Consider the following 13,299-nt stretch of genomic DNA (forward strand, 5'->3'; position numbering starts at 1 on the left):
ACTGACATAATCGCTCTCTACCAGAGACAAGCTGTAGCGGAGAAGTGCTGCATCTAACAGATATGCCTCTTTCTATATGCACCTTCTTAATCTTTTGAGAACAGACTATGGTAGTGAATAGCCCACTTTTAATACTAGTATTGCTGAAACAGTGCAGCTGTAAATGTGCACTTGAGGAAATTACTCCACACAGTAGTATCCCAGTCTGTTATTCCCTTAAATACTGAAAAACAAAAAAGGGGAGGTGGGGGGGAGGGAGGAAATAGTGTTGCTAGCTGAACTCATGTAAAACAGCAATAAGGAAGCACTGGAATACACCTGCAAATGTTTCTGAATATGTAGATAGGGATGGATATTGGTACAAGTGGCATGTGCACAACAAAATTAAGCTTAATGCTGCAGACTAGCCAACAGACTATCAGAGCAATGACTATAATTTTTTATTTCTTTATATATTTACTTGTAACAAACTGTAATTTCTTTGACTTTCCTAATGCAGTCTGAGAAGACTAATCATGCACTGGAGAAAAATGGGAAATGTGGGACTTTGTAATTTACTTTTTGGAACTGAATTGTGCAGGAAACAGCAATAATGCACACTTTTTAGCTGCCAGAAATATAGATCACACTAGCAAAATCTTCTAGACACTATTAGTAGACACTATTAGAATGCCCTGCCATATGAATACATACGAAAACCATCCTGCTTCCATGCTCCAGAAATACATATTTACTGAGTGATACACTGCTGGTGAATATACTTTTTAATTTCTTCCTTCTACCTGCTGCTATCACTGTAGTCATATCTAGCATGAGCTTCAGCAAACCAGCTCACTGTTACATTCCAATTCCATCCAGAGAGGCACATATTCAGCATAAGAAGTTAAGGAATGGAAAGAGAGACAACAAACAGATTATCATCAGAAAACTAATCATCCTATAGTCCATTGGCATTCTTTTTCTCTGAAGTTGATGAGGAAAATTACACTGGGCTTCAACTAGATCCCTACAGAGAGCTGTTGAGTTCTGATGTTGAGAGGGAACCTCCTGTGTTTTAGTTTGTGTCCATTGCCTCTGGTTCTGTCACAGGGCACCACTGAAAAAAGCCTGGATCCACCTTCTTTATACCCTCCCTTCAGGTATTTATATATATTGATGAGATCTCTCTTGACCCCTCTCTTCTATAGGCTGAACAGTCCCAGCTCTCTCAGCTTTTCCTCATATGTGAGGTGCTCCAGTCCCTTAATTACGTTAGTGGCCCTTCATTGGACTCTCTCCAGTATGTCTACGTCTCTTTTTTATGGCAGAGCCCAGAACTGGACAGTGCTCCAGGTGTTGCCTCACCAGTGCTGAGTAGAGGCGAAGGATCACCTCCTTCAACCTTCTGGCAACAATCCTACTAATGCAGCCCAGGATACCATTTGCGTTCTTTGCCACAAGAGCACATCACTGGCTCGTGTTCAATGTGGTGACTACCAGGATCCCCAGGGCCTTTTCTGCAAAGCTGCCTTCCAGTGGGGTGACCCCACCAGGTAGTGGTGCATCAGGTTTTTGATTGCCAGGTGCAGGACTTCACACTTCCCCTTGCTGAAATTCGTGAGGTTCCTGTCAGCAGTTGTTTTCTCCAGCCTGTCAAGGTCCTTCTAGATGGCAGCATGGACATCCCAGTTTTGTGACATCTGTGACCCTGCTGAGGTACAGTCTGCCCTGTCATCATCTAGATCATTAATGAAGATTTGAAGAGGTTTGGAGGCAAGATTGACCCTAGGAGTACACCACTAGTTACTGTCTTTCTTACCTTCCAGCTTCCATCTGCCTTCTCTTCACTTGACTTTTCCACAAATTTTTGTCAACTCCTCTCCCCAGTATTATTCAGAATTCTGAGAATCCCAGACTATGGGAGTCCCAGAATTTCCCGGGACTATACTGCAATGTTGTGCAGTACTTCCAAGTGAACTAGTACATATTGAGTATCTAAGATTAAAACCAGAGGTGAGGATAATTAATTTCAAGGGCCCAGCATGGACAAAATCGGTGAAATTTATAATAGTAGAGGGAGTCTAATCCAACAAAGGTGATGAAGGAACAAGAAAACAGCTAGCTATTCAGTCAGGCAGTCAGATATATGAAAATGTATTTGAGCAGTCATAAAACAAAATAATGAAAGAAGGTTTTTAACATATGTAATTCCCATTAATCCAAAGACACTTGGTTCCTGTAAACAGAAAGCTAGGACTTAGACTTATTATTTGTCCAGTTGTTGAAATTACTGGTCCAGTTGTAATTCTTACTAGAAAGAAGATGTGAAAGTATTATGGAAGAAGGACATGTCTTTTAAATATATAGCAAACAATTTATTTGTGTGCAGTCTTGTCTTATAATGTGACAACAGAGTCATATGCAAAAGAAAGCAGCAGCTTGCTGAATCAGGATGTCTCTCAGTAGATCTAATTCCCTGTCCATTCACAAAGAAATGTCACTGCAAGTTTGCAGCTACCAGATGTAGATACTGCATACAGCAGAGACTGAATCAAGTGCCTTCAGGCTGCAGACTAAATGGTGGAGAAAATAAGGATCAAATATATGAGAAGAATAGGGACTTCAGAGGATGCTCTTTTCTGCATTTGACAAAGCCTTTTTCTTTATTTTTCATTCTAATCTGTTTTTTTGGTCTGCAGGATCCTTTGAAAATTTCAAAATGAAAACATTATATAAAAACTGACTGAAAAGGTCATAAGAAGCTTCAGACATTCTGAAGAGTTCTATATTCCTGACAAATTTGCAGAGGAATTTAATAAACCCTATTCACCATAAATTAGTATCTTCAATCTTTGCAAAAAAAAACACCCTTGTATTTCTATTTGTCTTTTCTAAAGATTATGGTATCATTTTTAAGCCAGTCACTTATACATGTTTTCCGTTATCTTTCACTGAGAAGTTAATTTCTCTTCTCCTTCTATATATGTTTCTAGACTTCCTACGGCTGAAGGTAAAATGTCTTTGAAAATATTTTTGCTAGGCAACAAGAATTTCACTGAGCAGAAATCAGTAATACTGTTACAAAATGTCTGAAATCACTCATATTGAAAAACTAACTTTACAGTTATATCATCAAAATGTTAATGCTAATAGCAGTCACTATACTTCCTATTTTCACAGGGAAGTAATATTTTATCAATATATATGGTGATCTCTCTTCCCTCGAGAGAGAAGAGACTTATCAAGAAGGGACTGGGGAAACAAAGTCCCTCCCATCGTAGCCCAACTCAGGTTCAAGACCACCTGAGGAACCTGACCATACGTAAGTCCATGGGACCTGACAAGATGCATCCCAGGTCCTGAGAGAATTGACTGATGTAGTTGCCAAGCCACTCTCCATCATATTTGAAATGATGGGTGAAGTCCCCAGTGACTGGGAAAAGGGAGAAACGTAACACCCATTTTTAAAAAGGGTAGAAAGGAGGGCCCTGGGAACTACCAACCGGTCAGCCTCACCTCTATGCTGGGTAAGATCATAGAACGGATCCTCTTGGAAGCTACATCAAAACATATGCATGACAGGGAGGTGATTAGAGACAGCCAACATGGCTTCACCAAGGGAAAATTGTGCCTGACTAATCGAGTGGGCTTCTACATTGGAGTGACTGCATCAGTGGACAAGGGAAGAGCTACTGATGTCATCTGGACTTCGTAAGGCCTTTGATATGGTCCTTCAGAACATTCTTGCCTCTAAATTGGAGAGATACGGGTTTGATGGGTGGACTGATAGATGGCTGGCTGGATGGCCTTGTCCACAGAGTTACGATGAATGGTTCAATGTCCAAGTGGAAACCAGTAACAAGTGGTGTCCCTCAAGGGTCCATACTGGGACCAGTACTATTTAATATCTTCATCAGTGACACAGACAGTGGGATTGAGTGCACCTTCAGCAAGCTTGCAGATGACACCAGCATGGTGCAGCTGATAGCTTGAGGGAGGGGATGCCATCCAGAGGTACCAAGACAGACTGGAGGAGTGGGCCCAGGAGAACCTCATGATGTTCAAGGCCAGGTGCAAGGTCCTGCACCTGGGTCAGGGCAATCCCCAGTATCAACTCAGGCTGGGGGATGAATGGATTGACAGCAGCCCTGCAGAGACGACTTTGGGGTACTGGTGGACAAAAAATTGGACATAAGCTGGCAATGTACACTTGCAGCCCAGAAAACCAATTGTATCCTGGGCTGCATAAAAAGAAGTGTGGCCAGCAGGTCAAGGGAGGTGATTCTCCCCCTTTGCTCCACTCTTATGAGACCCCACCTGGAGCACTTCATCAAGCTCTGACGTTACCAGAACAAGACAGACATGGATCTGTTAGAGTCTAGAGGAGGGCCATGGAAGAGATCACAGGGCTGGAACACCTTTTTTGTGAAGAAAGGCTGAGAGAGGGGATTTTTCAGCCTGGAGAAGAGAAGGCTCCAGGGAGACATTATTGCAGCCTTTCAATATATAAAAGGGGCTTATAAGAAAGAGGGAGAAAGACTTTCTATGGACGCTTGTAATGACAGGACAAGGGGGAAAGGGGCAATGGTTTTAAACTGAAAGAGGGTAGATTTAGATTGGTTATCATCTGGGCCTGGTTATAATCTGGTTATAATTTGCGACTGGACTCTTTTCAGTGGTGCCCAATGACAGGACAAGGCAATGGGCACAACTTGGAACACAGGAAGTTCCACGTAAATATGAGAAAAAGACTTCTTTACTGTGAGGGTGACAGAGCAGTGGAACAGGCTGCCCAGAGAGGTTGTGGAGTCTCCTTCTCTGGAGACATTCAAAACCTGCCCGGACGCGGTCCTGTTTCCCCTGCTCTAGGTGTGCCTGCTCAAGCAGGGGGGTTGGACAAGATGATCTCCAGAGGTCCCTTCCAACCCCTACCATTCTGTGGTTCTGTGATTATGAAGAAATTCTTTACAGTAAGGGTGGTAAGACACTGGACAAGGTTGCCCAGAGAAGTTGTTGATGCTCTATCCTTGCAAGTGTTCACGGTCAGGCTGGATGGGCCTCTGAGCAACTTGATCTAGTGGAAGATGTCCCTGCCCATGGCAGGCAGGTTGGACTAGATGATCTTTAAAGGTCCCTTCCAACCCAAGCCATGCTATGGTCCTGTGATTGTCCAGTGGGTTGTTTACTCCATACAGAATATCAGCCTGTTCTAAAGGTTCAGAAAGACACTGAGCTTCACTTGATCTATTCTATTCTATTCTATTCTATTCTATTCTATTCTATTCTATTCTATTCTATTCTATTCTATTCTATTCATCTTGTGGATGGATTTATACCATGAGAAGTGAGTCTTAAATGATGTTCAATCAAAGTGATAGCTTTACTCACCTTTTTTTCCTTCTTGACACTTACATAAATGACTGCATAAGATCCAAGAGAGTTGTATGATTTTTTTGTTTGGCTTGTTATTCTACAGACAAATGTGGAGTGTGCCTAGTGTGTACAATGCACCCCCATGTTAGCGAGATACCTGAGCTAATTCTAAAAAAAAAATAGCATGTCCACATAAATCAGCAATCAGCTATGCTGGGTTTGATCCTAGGTGCAGTATAGCCTCTCATTAGAATTAATTACTCTTGGCACAGCATCATGCTTATGCAGCTGTGCAGCTTCCAGGGCTAGTTCATTTGGCACTTAGCTCAGGGATCACTGCAGTCTTAGGCATAGATGTGCACTGTCATTTGGTCAAATGAGTGAAGCTTTTGCTCATTAGTTCAAATAGCCATTTCATTTGGGAATAGATAAATGATGAAATCTTCCAGATGCTTAGTCCAATTATTGTAAATATGGTCATGATTTTTGACAACTACCTGATTATTAACAGACAGCCAACCTACACAGTGATTCCTGCATTGCAGTCAAACAGTTTGGGTCAACAGTTTCTCTGTGAGATGTTGTTTTGGTGGCTTTAATTTTTAGTTGTGTCCCTTGAGAAGTGGCCTCCTCAAAGCATGTCCTGTGTTCCAATATGGCACTTCGGGGTAGCATCTGTAGCCCTTTCCACACATTTTCAGCAGCCAGGAACAACCTACCAGTGCTGTTTCAATGTCAGCATTGGCATGTCCATCTCTCACTCCTTTGCAAATGCAGGCAGCAGGGCAGGTAATTTAGTGATGACTTTGTAAGACTGTCTTTAAACTCAGCTGTCTAAGTGGGAAAAGTGGACAAGGGAGTTGCTTTCAAATACTGGAAAGCCCTCTTTTCTATCCAGCATCTGCTAAAGTCAATGGGAAGGGTTCTGTTGACTACAGGTATGAGGCCTGATCTTGACACTGGTGATGGATCCCATATAAAGATATATAAACCAGTACCTCAAGATGCATTCAGCACCTCTATCTGTTTATGAAGTTTTTATTCGTTTTCAACCATTTCACTGGATTCTGTCTACTGGTTTCATCAGTGAGCCCATTGCCAGAGGTGTATTTACAAACAAACAGTCAAAGCAGTTTGGCAGATGTTGCCCTTGCTGAGCTAGACTGTTTTCAAGCTGTTGTTTTCATAGAACACGCAAGCAAAACGGAGAGGGGGAAATAGCTGTCTGGCAGGTTTTAGTCTACTGTTTATAGCTTATTGTTGTATCCTGTATCCTGTTACACAGCCAAGCAAGTGAGCTCCAATTCTAGCTGTAACACGGCATTTATGTTCTAAGAATGGGATTTCAAAAGGATCCTAAAGAAGTTAAGATACTATACCCTTTAATGTAAGTCAGCTAAAACATCATTGAGTCCTACTGAAGTGTATAAAAATATATCAGGGAAGGTAAGAGAAATAAAGTACAAGGGAGGAGGTGAAAGTATGTGTTTCAGAGAAAGGATGATGGGAGAGAGGGAGAGAAATAGACAGCATACAAAACTGACTGTGAGGAGGGTTGTAATCCCTCCCTTTTTTTCACAGCTGATGTGTCCTGAGAAAGTCCACCTACTGCTTAGCATCTTGTGAGCACACACCCATCTGTCAGCATCTCTTTCTTTGCTGACAGCCTCATTACAGCTAGAGATCCTAGCTTGCAATTTATCAACAAGGATCAAACTAGGAAAATAGGAAAAAAAGAGACTTGGAACACAAGAAGTTCCAGGAAGTTGGGAGAACTAGCTGTTCATAGACCTTGAATGCCAGCAAAGTCTTTAAGCTCATTTAGCCTGATCTTCTACATAGCAAAGGACACAGAATTGCATGCTATTTTCTGTGTGGTTGAGCCTCAGAACTTAATTAACTAAAGCATATCACCCAGAAAGCCTTGAAAGGAAGGACCCAAGGAACACAGAATCCCACAGACAGTGCAGTCATGTAATCATAGAATACCAGGTTGGAAGGGACCTCAAGGATCATCTGGTCCAACCTTACTAGGAAGAGCACAGTCTAGACAAGATGGCCCAGCACCCTCTCCAGACGAACATTAAAAGCATCCAGTGTTGGGGAATCCACCACTTTCCTGAGGATATTATTCCAATGGTTGACTGTCCTCACTGTGAACAATTTTCCTCTTGTCCAATCGGAATCTCCCCAGGAGTAACTTGTACCCATTACCCCATGTCTTTTCTGTGTGACTCCTTGTAAAAAGGGATTCTCCATGTTCTTTGTAGCCACCCTTTAAATACTGGAACATGGTGATAAGGTCTCCCCTCAGCCTTCTTTTTGCAAGACTGAACAAACCCAGTTCTCTCAGCCTTCCCTCATTTGTCAGGCTTCCCAGTCCTTTGATAATCTTTGTAGCGCTTCTCTGGACCCTCTGCAGCCTGTCAACTTCTTTTTTGTATAGGGATCATACAAAAGTGGGGAGCAAAACTAAACACAGTATGCCAGGTGTGGCCTGGCAAGTGCTGAGTAGAGTGGGATAATGACATCTTTATCTCTGCTGGTGATGCCTTTGTTGATGCAACCCAGCATCCTGTTGGCTTTCTTTGCCACAGCAGCACACTATTCACTCATATTGAGCTTGTCCACCAGGAAACCCAGGTCCCTTTCCAGAGAGCTGCTCCCCAGCTGGGTAGATCCCAGTCTGTGCTGCACTCCCGGATTATGTTTTCCCAGGTGCAAGACCTTACATTTGTCTTTGTGGAGCTTCATGCAGTTCTTGTCAGCCTACTCTTCCAGCCTATCCAGATCTTCCTGCAGGATGGCTCAGCCATGTCCCTTCGTTTTTATGGGCAAATGCCTCATAGATTTAAGATGAGGAAATGGTGGGATCTGAATAGAACTAAAAACCAAGAACACAGAACAAAGAGTGAGAGGGGCATTTTCTTTGTCGAAGTTGCACTTCTGTGTTCTGAACAGATGGCTGACAATGACCTGAGACCTTAGAAAACTGAATCGATGAAACAAACATGTTCAGATTTAATTATATGTAATTGCAGAAGGCACAGAAAGGGTAACACTAAGCCACAAGCCTCAGTTTATTGAGTGAATATATGTGGCAGGAGCACATAAAAAATTCACCCTTGTTCAATTTTATGAAGTTTCCATCACAAAACCTTGTACTGACTGAATAAACTAAAACCCACATTTATTTTCTTTTTTAATCTCATAATTAAGCTATTTCAGACATTTGTTCAATGTGATCCTCATTCTCATTTGTTAGAACAACTGGCTTGAGTTTTTTGGTATTTGGTAGAATAGAAAATAAAATGATCATTAGAAAAACACACTTTGTGAGCTGCAAAGTGACTGATTAATAGAAATCTCTGGGACCTGTGCAGCTCATTTTCTGCATGTTTCTGAAAAAATCCTGCTCTGGTTCAGTTATTCACTGTGAATAGTCACATGTGCACATGTATGTTAGATATCTTTTAATTGTCCCCTTCAAAAATTTGACAGTATAATACCACTGTAGTGTCAACCAAGGATGTATTAGAGTCAAAGATGCCACATCATTCAAGGGCTGTATGTGTAGACGTAAAGAGATTGAGAAGTAAACCGTACAGAGGAAAAAACCCTAAATAATTGCTACTCTTCTACATAACTAGTTACGCTGAACTTCTGAACAAATTTGATGTAGTACTGGGTCTGGCTGAGATGGAATTAACTTTCTCCACAGCAGCCAGTATGGTGCTGTGTTTTGTATTTTTGCCTAAAACAGTGTTGATAACAACCAGTGTTTTGGCTATTGCTGAACAGTGCTTGCACAGCATCAAAACTTCCTCTCTTTCCCACTTCTCCCCCAGCCAGTTGGCTGAGGTTAGCAAAGAAATTAGAAAGGGACACAGCCATGACAATCAACTCCATACCATACAACACCATGCTCAGTAGTAAAGCTGGGATAGAGGAAAAAGAAGGAATGAGGGCAGCACGGTGTGCTGAAAGCCCCATTCAACCTGACCTTGAACACTTCATTCCCCCAGTCTCTGCCTTGAGATTCAGGGACTCAGGAGATGTGGGAAGAGTAATTGCCAGTGAAAACTGAGATTAAAAAGTTGTTGAGTACCTCAGCCTTCTCCGCGTCAGTTGCCACCAGATCCCCCGTCTCATTTATTGGGGGGTTACAATTTCTTTTGTCTTCCTTTTGTGACTAATGCACCTGATATCAGATGTTCATTCATTTTCTATTAAGGTACCAGTACCAATCATTTTACCTAGAGATGCCCTGGTTGGAGAATATACTTAATCTGTAGACTTAAAAATTCATTCTAATGGAAACTGAGAATGAAGAATCAGAACCAGGAACATAACTCTCATGTGAGATGCTGTTATGAAGCCTCTGTCCATATGCAAAGCTCTTTTCATTTATATACTTCATGCGTTATCAGTCCATCAGTCTAGCAAATAAGTTTCCTCCCCTTTGGTTTATGAAAGTCGTATTTTTAGGTTATTTGGGGATGGATCAGCACAGTCCATAGATGCTGTACTGCCTTTTCTAACTTTCAGCATGTTACCAGGTACATGCAATGAAAACAGCCTTTGGTGAGAAGATTTTTCTGGAATGCTTTTCCTTCCCTAACTATAGTTTTTACATTTAAGTTTAAATATAAAAATATAATATGAATTTATACAAATGGTACTTTTACTTTTATTCAAAGTGAATAATTTTCTCCAATAAGTACAAATTTCATTATAAGTCTTTCACTCTGTGATACAGATTTCAGTTTAAAGCCATGGATAAATCTAGACTATGCCACCACAGAACTACTTGAAAAACCTCTATTTGTCAATTCTCTACACTTGCACTTTCTCTTTTAAAGGAAGAATAACCTTCCTTTAAAAAGTAAGAGACACTTCAGTCCAGAAGACCAAGAGCTTGCAAATAAAGAAGCATTCTTGCAGAGGTTTTCAAGATCCTGGATGGGGTTGTACTCAAGGTACTCAGAAGCAGTATCAACAGTGGCATCAGTTGCCTCAGAATAAGATGAAAAGTCTGCTGAGGAGTTCTCATTTTACACCCTTGTGGACAAACAGCTTTTGGGAAGCAATTCAAGCCTGACAGTGAAGAGCTCCGATGTGGTTCTTCAAAGCAAAAATTAAAGGACAATTACACACGCATCCTTGAAAATAGACTTGAACACAACATACAACTTAAGTACTAGAGAGATTTTACTCTAATTCCTAATTTGCCTGAGTTTATTGGCAGAACTGCTGAAGCTATAAGACATAATAACATTAAAATGAAACATCTTTATTTCTTTAATGGCAAGCTTTGGCTCATACAGATTTTCTGTCTTGTAAAGTGCAGAAGGCAAAACAGACTAAATTCATGGCTTATGAAAGGCAGTTCATTCCAGAAATGAAATTATTTTATCCATCAGAGAACAGAGAGTACAACAGCAATAAAATATGCTTTTAATTTTTTCATGTAGAATTAGCCAACTTTGCAGAAAAAACCTAAAGGTGTGAATTCTGTAATAAATTCAGTTTGAAAGAACATTGCCTGTTAAAAGTTTATTCCTATCCTTCCAGTTTTCATAAAAATGCATTTAATTCAGTCTGACATAACTTTGTGAAATCTATTAGGCCATGTACAAAAATATTTCCCACTCTTTATCAGTATTGTTGGTGATAATGATCATGGAGTGGTGCTTCTACTACAATTAAGTAGCCTTACTGAGCAAGATTTTTATAAGACTGTTTTATTAATTCAACCAAACAAGAAACCACAGCTGTACTGGAACACAGAGACCATAACTGGGCACCTGAGAGTTTTCAGAATAATTAAAAGGGCGCTGCAACTTTCTTATTTTATATGTAAGAAAAACAAATTGAATGGAACTCTTGGTTGTCTTTACTTCTGTCTGGTATCCTCATTTGTGAATGCTATCATCGATAATCCATTTTCTGGTAACCTGATCTGATGTTTTGCCACCTTAATATAATTTACAGCTCCAAATTATATAAACTAAATATCAGTAGGAAAATCAAAATTATATTTCTTCATTCCAAAAATCATCTATATATTATTAATCACACTCCTTGTTTAATAATAAGTATCAATTATGTAGTTTGCAAAAGATGACCTATAGGAATGACTTGTAGAGCCTAATGGACATTTGTAAAATTTCTAAACGTATTTTGAATCATCCACTATAAATAGAGCACTACAGTACTTGCTAAGAATCCATTTCTTTTTTCAGCCATAAAATCTCACACGGGTCATTACAACTGCGTTATTGGTTCATTGTAAAAATTAATTGCCCCTCAAAAGAAAAAAAATGTAGGCTACTTCTGCACCACTTTTATATCAAAACGCATATTTCCCTAAAAGAAAAAGATGGGAACCGGAAAGCTGCAGAAATAAAAATTTAATGTCTGTTGATGTTTTCTTCTAAAAACTGGTGAACAGGTTTTTCCAATATTACTGAAATTATTAGTGGAAATAAAAAATCCTCTTCAAGGTTATAATTTATTGTGGTTAAGTTTTACAAGCCAAACTTATTTGATTTCCATCACATGCTATAGAAACTTTTCACAAGGGCTTCCTTGGAAATACTTTAACTCAACTTAGAAGGACCTGAACGTGCTTATAAATTCTGAAAGGTGGCTGAGCAGTGCATATTTCTAGGAAGTATGACTCCTTTCTGTTTAGGAAGTAGAAGTGAATTTGTTTACAGTGTAAGATGAGTTCCTGTTTGTTTGGTGTTTCAGCCGCTACAGAGGTTTCCTTTTCATTTGATGTTGGAAATGGGCCTGTGGAAATTGTCGTTAGATCCCCCAACCAGCTCAATGATGACCAGTGGCATCGGGTCAATGCTGAGAGGAATGTCAAACAGGCCAGCCTGCAGGTAGACCAGTTACCCTTGGAGGTCCGGAAAGCGCCAACAGAAGGACACACACGACTGGAATTGTACAGCCAGCTCTATGTTGGTAAGATGCAGAGTGGGTAATTGAGCTTTGCCCTCACACGCTGAACACTCTTTGCCTCATGTCTTGCCAACAGCAGTTAATGTGGGGAGTTGTGCTCCCAAAGCACTTACATGACAGCACAGGGGGGAAAAATAATTTTTAAAAAATTTTAAAAATTTAAAAAACTGAAAAGACATGCATCTCCGTAATTACAGATATAAGATCAACTAAGAGAAAAATATTCTGTGCTGGCAACTTGACATTTTTGTCTTTACCCACCTGCAGCTCCTGGCTGAAAGTGCCTCTAGCAGGCAGTAGTGCCAAACTCCTTTTCTGCCAAGTCTCTCTCTCATGCACACACACTTATTCACCACAGAAGTGAAAAATTCTGCATAGGTCTTGCCAGGACTGCAAGTGCCTGCAGTGCCCATCCTAGCCTCAGCAGCACTTTCAGCATCATCAGGTTTGATCACCGTGCTTTTGTGTTCATATGGCTCTTGCTGCAGTCTTTTCCTTTTAGTCCCATGGGCTGTTTGCCCATTCGATGTAGGAAAGCACCCCACAGTGTTATACAAATGCATTCCCTGGAACCAAGTTAGTCCAGCTGCTTTCTGGAGCTGCTGGTCTCCACTACATTTTGGGCAGGCTATTCCAGCAGCGCTTGTATTTCTCTGTTAGCCCCGGGGCTGTGAACTGCAGGCATGCCAAGTGCCATTAGGTGAAATCAGAACTGCATGAAACGTTGAGCAAAGAAGCACTTTCCTACCTCTCTAGATATCTGTCAACAGGAGAGGAGGGCAGGGGGAAGGAAAAAAAGTCATTATCTCTTTTTTTCCCCATGTTAGTCAGGGTTCAACAGCAGAAATGAATTTAAATAATGCTTAAAGCCTTCACTGCATTAGTAAACAGCACAGTGTCACTGCAAACTGTGTATAATGTGTCACCAGATGTGCAGTCATTATTTACAAGCTCAGATTCTCCTTTACTGCTGAC

The 13,299-nt window shown here is 40.8% G+C and overlaps 1 protein-coding gene across 1 annotated transcript in view; it reads left to right on the forward strand.

The window, feature by feature from the left end:
* Nucleotides 1–13,299, forward strand: part of CNTNAP2 (contactin associated protein 2) — a 1,177,124-nt gene that overhangs the window by 1,069,256 nt on the left and 94,569 nt on the right. The window contains exon 17 of the mRNA XM_075083760.1: nt 12,109–12,327. Coding sequence (XP_074939861.1) covers nt 12,109–12,327 — 219 coding nt within the window. The remainder of the gene's footprint in view (nt 1–12,108; nt 12,328–13,299) is intronic.

Source organism: Phalacrocorax aristotelis, chromosome 2 (genome assembly GCF_949628215.1).
Source record: "Phalacrocorax aristotelis chromosome 2, bGulAri2.1, whole genome shotgun sequence".
Classification (NCBI taxonomy): Eukaryota; Metazoa; Chordata; class Aves; order Suliformes; family Phalacrocoracidae; genus Phalacrocorax; species Phalacrocorax aristotelis.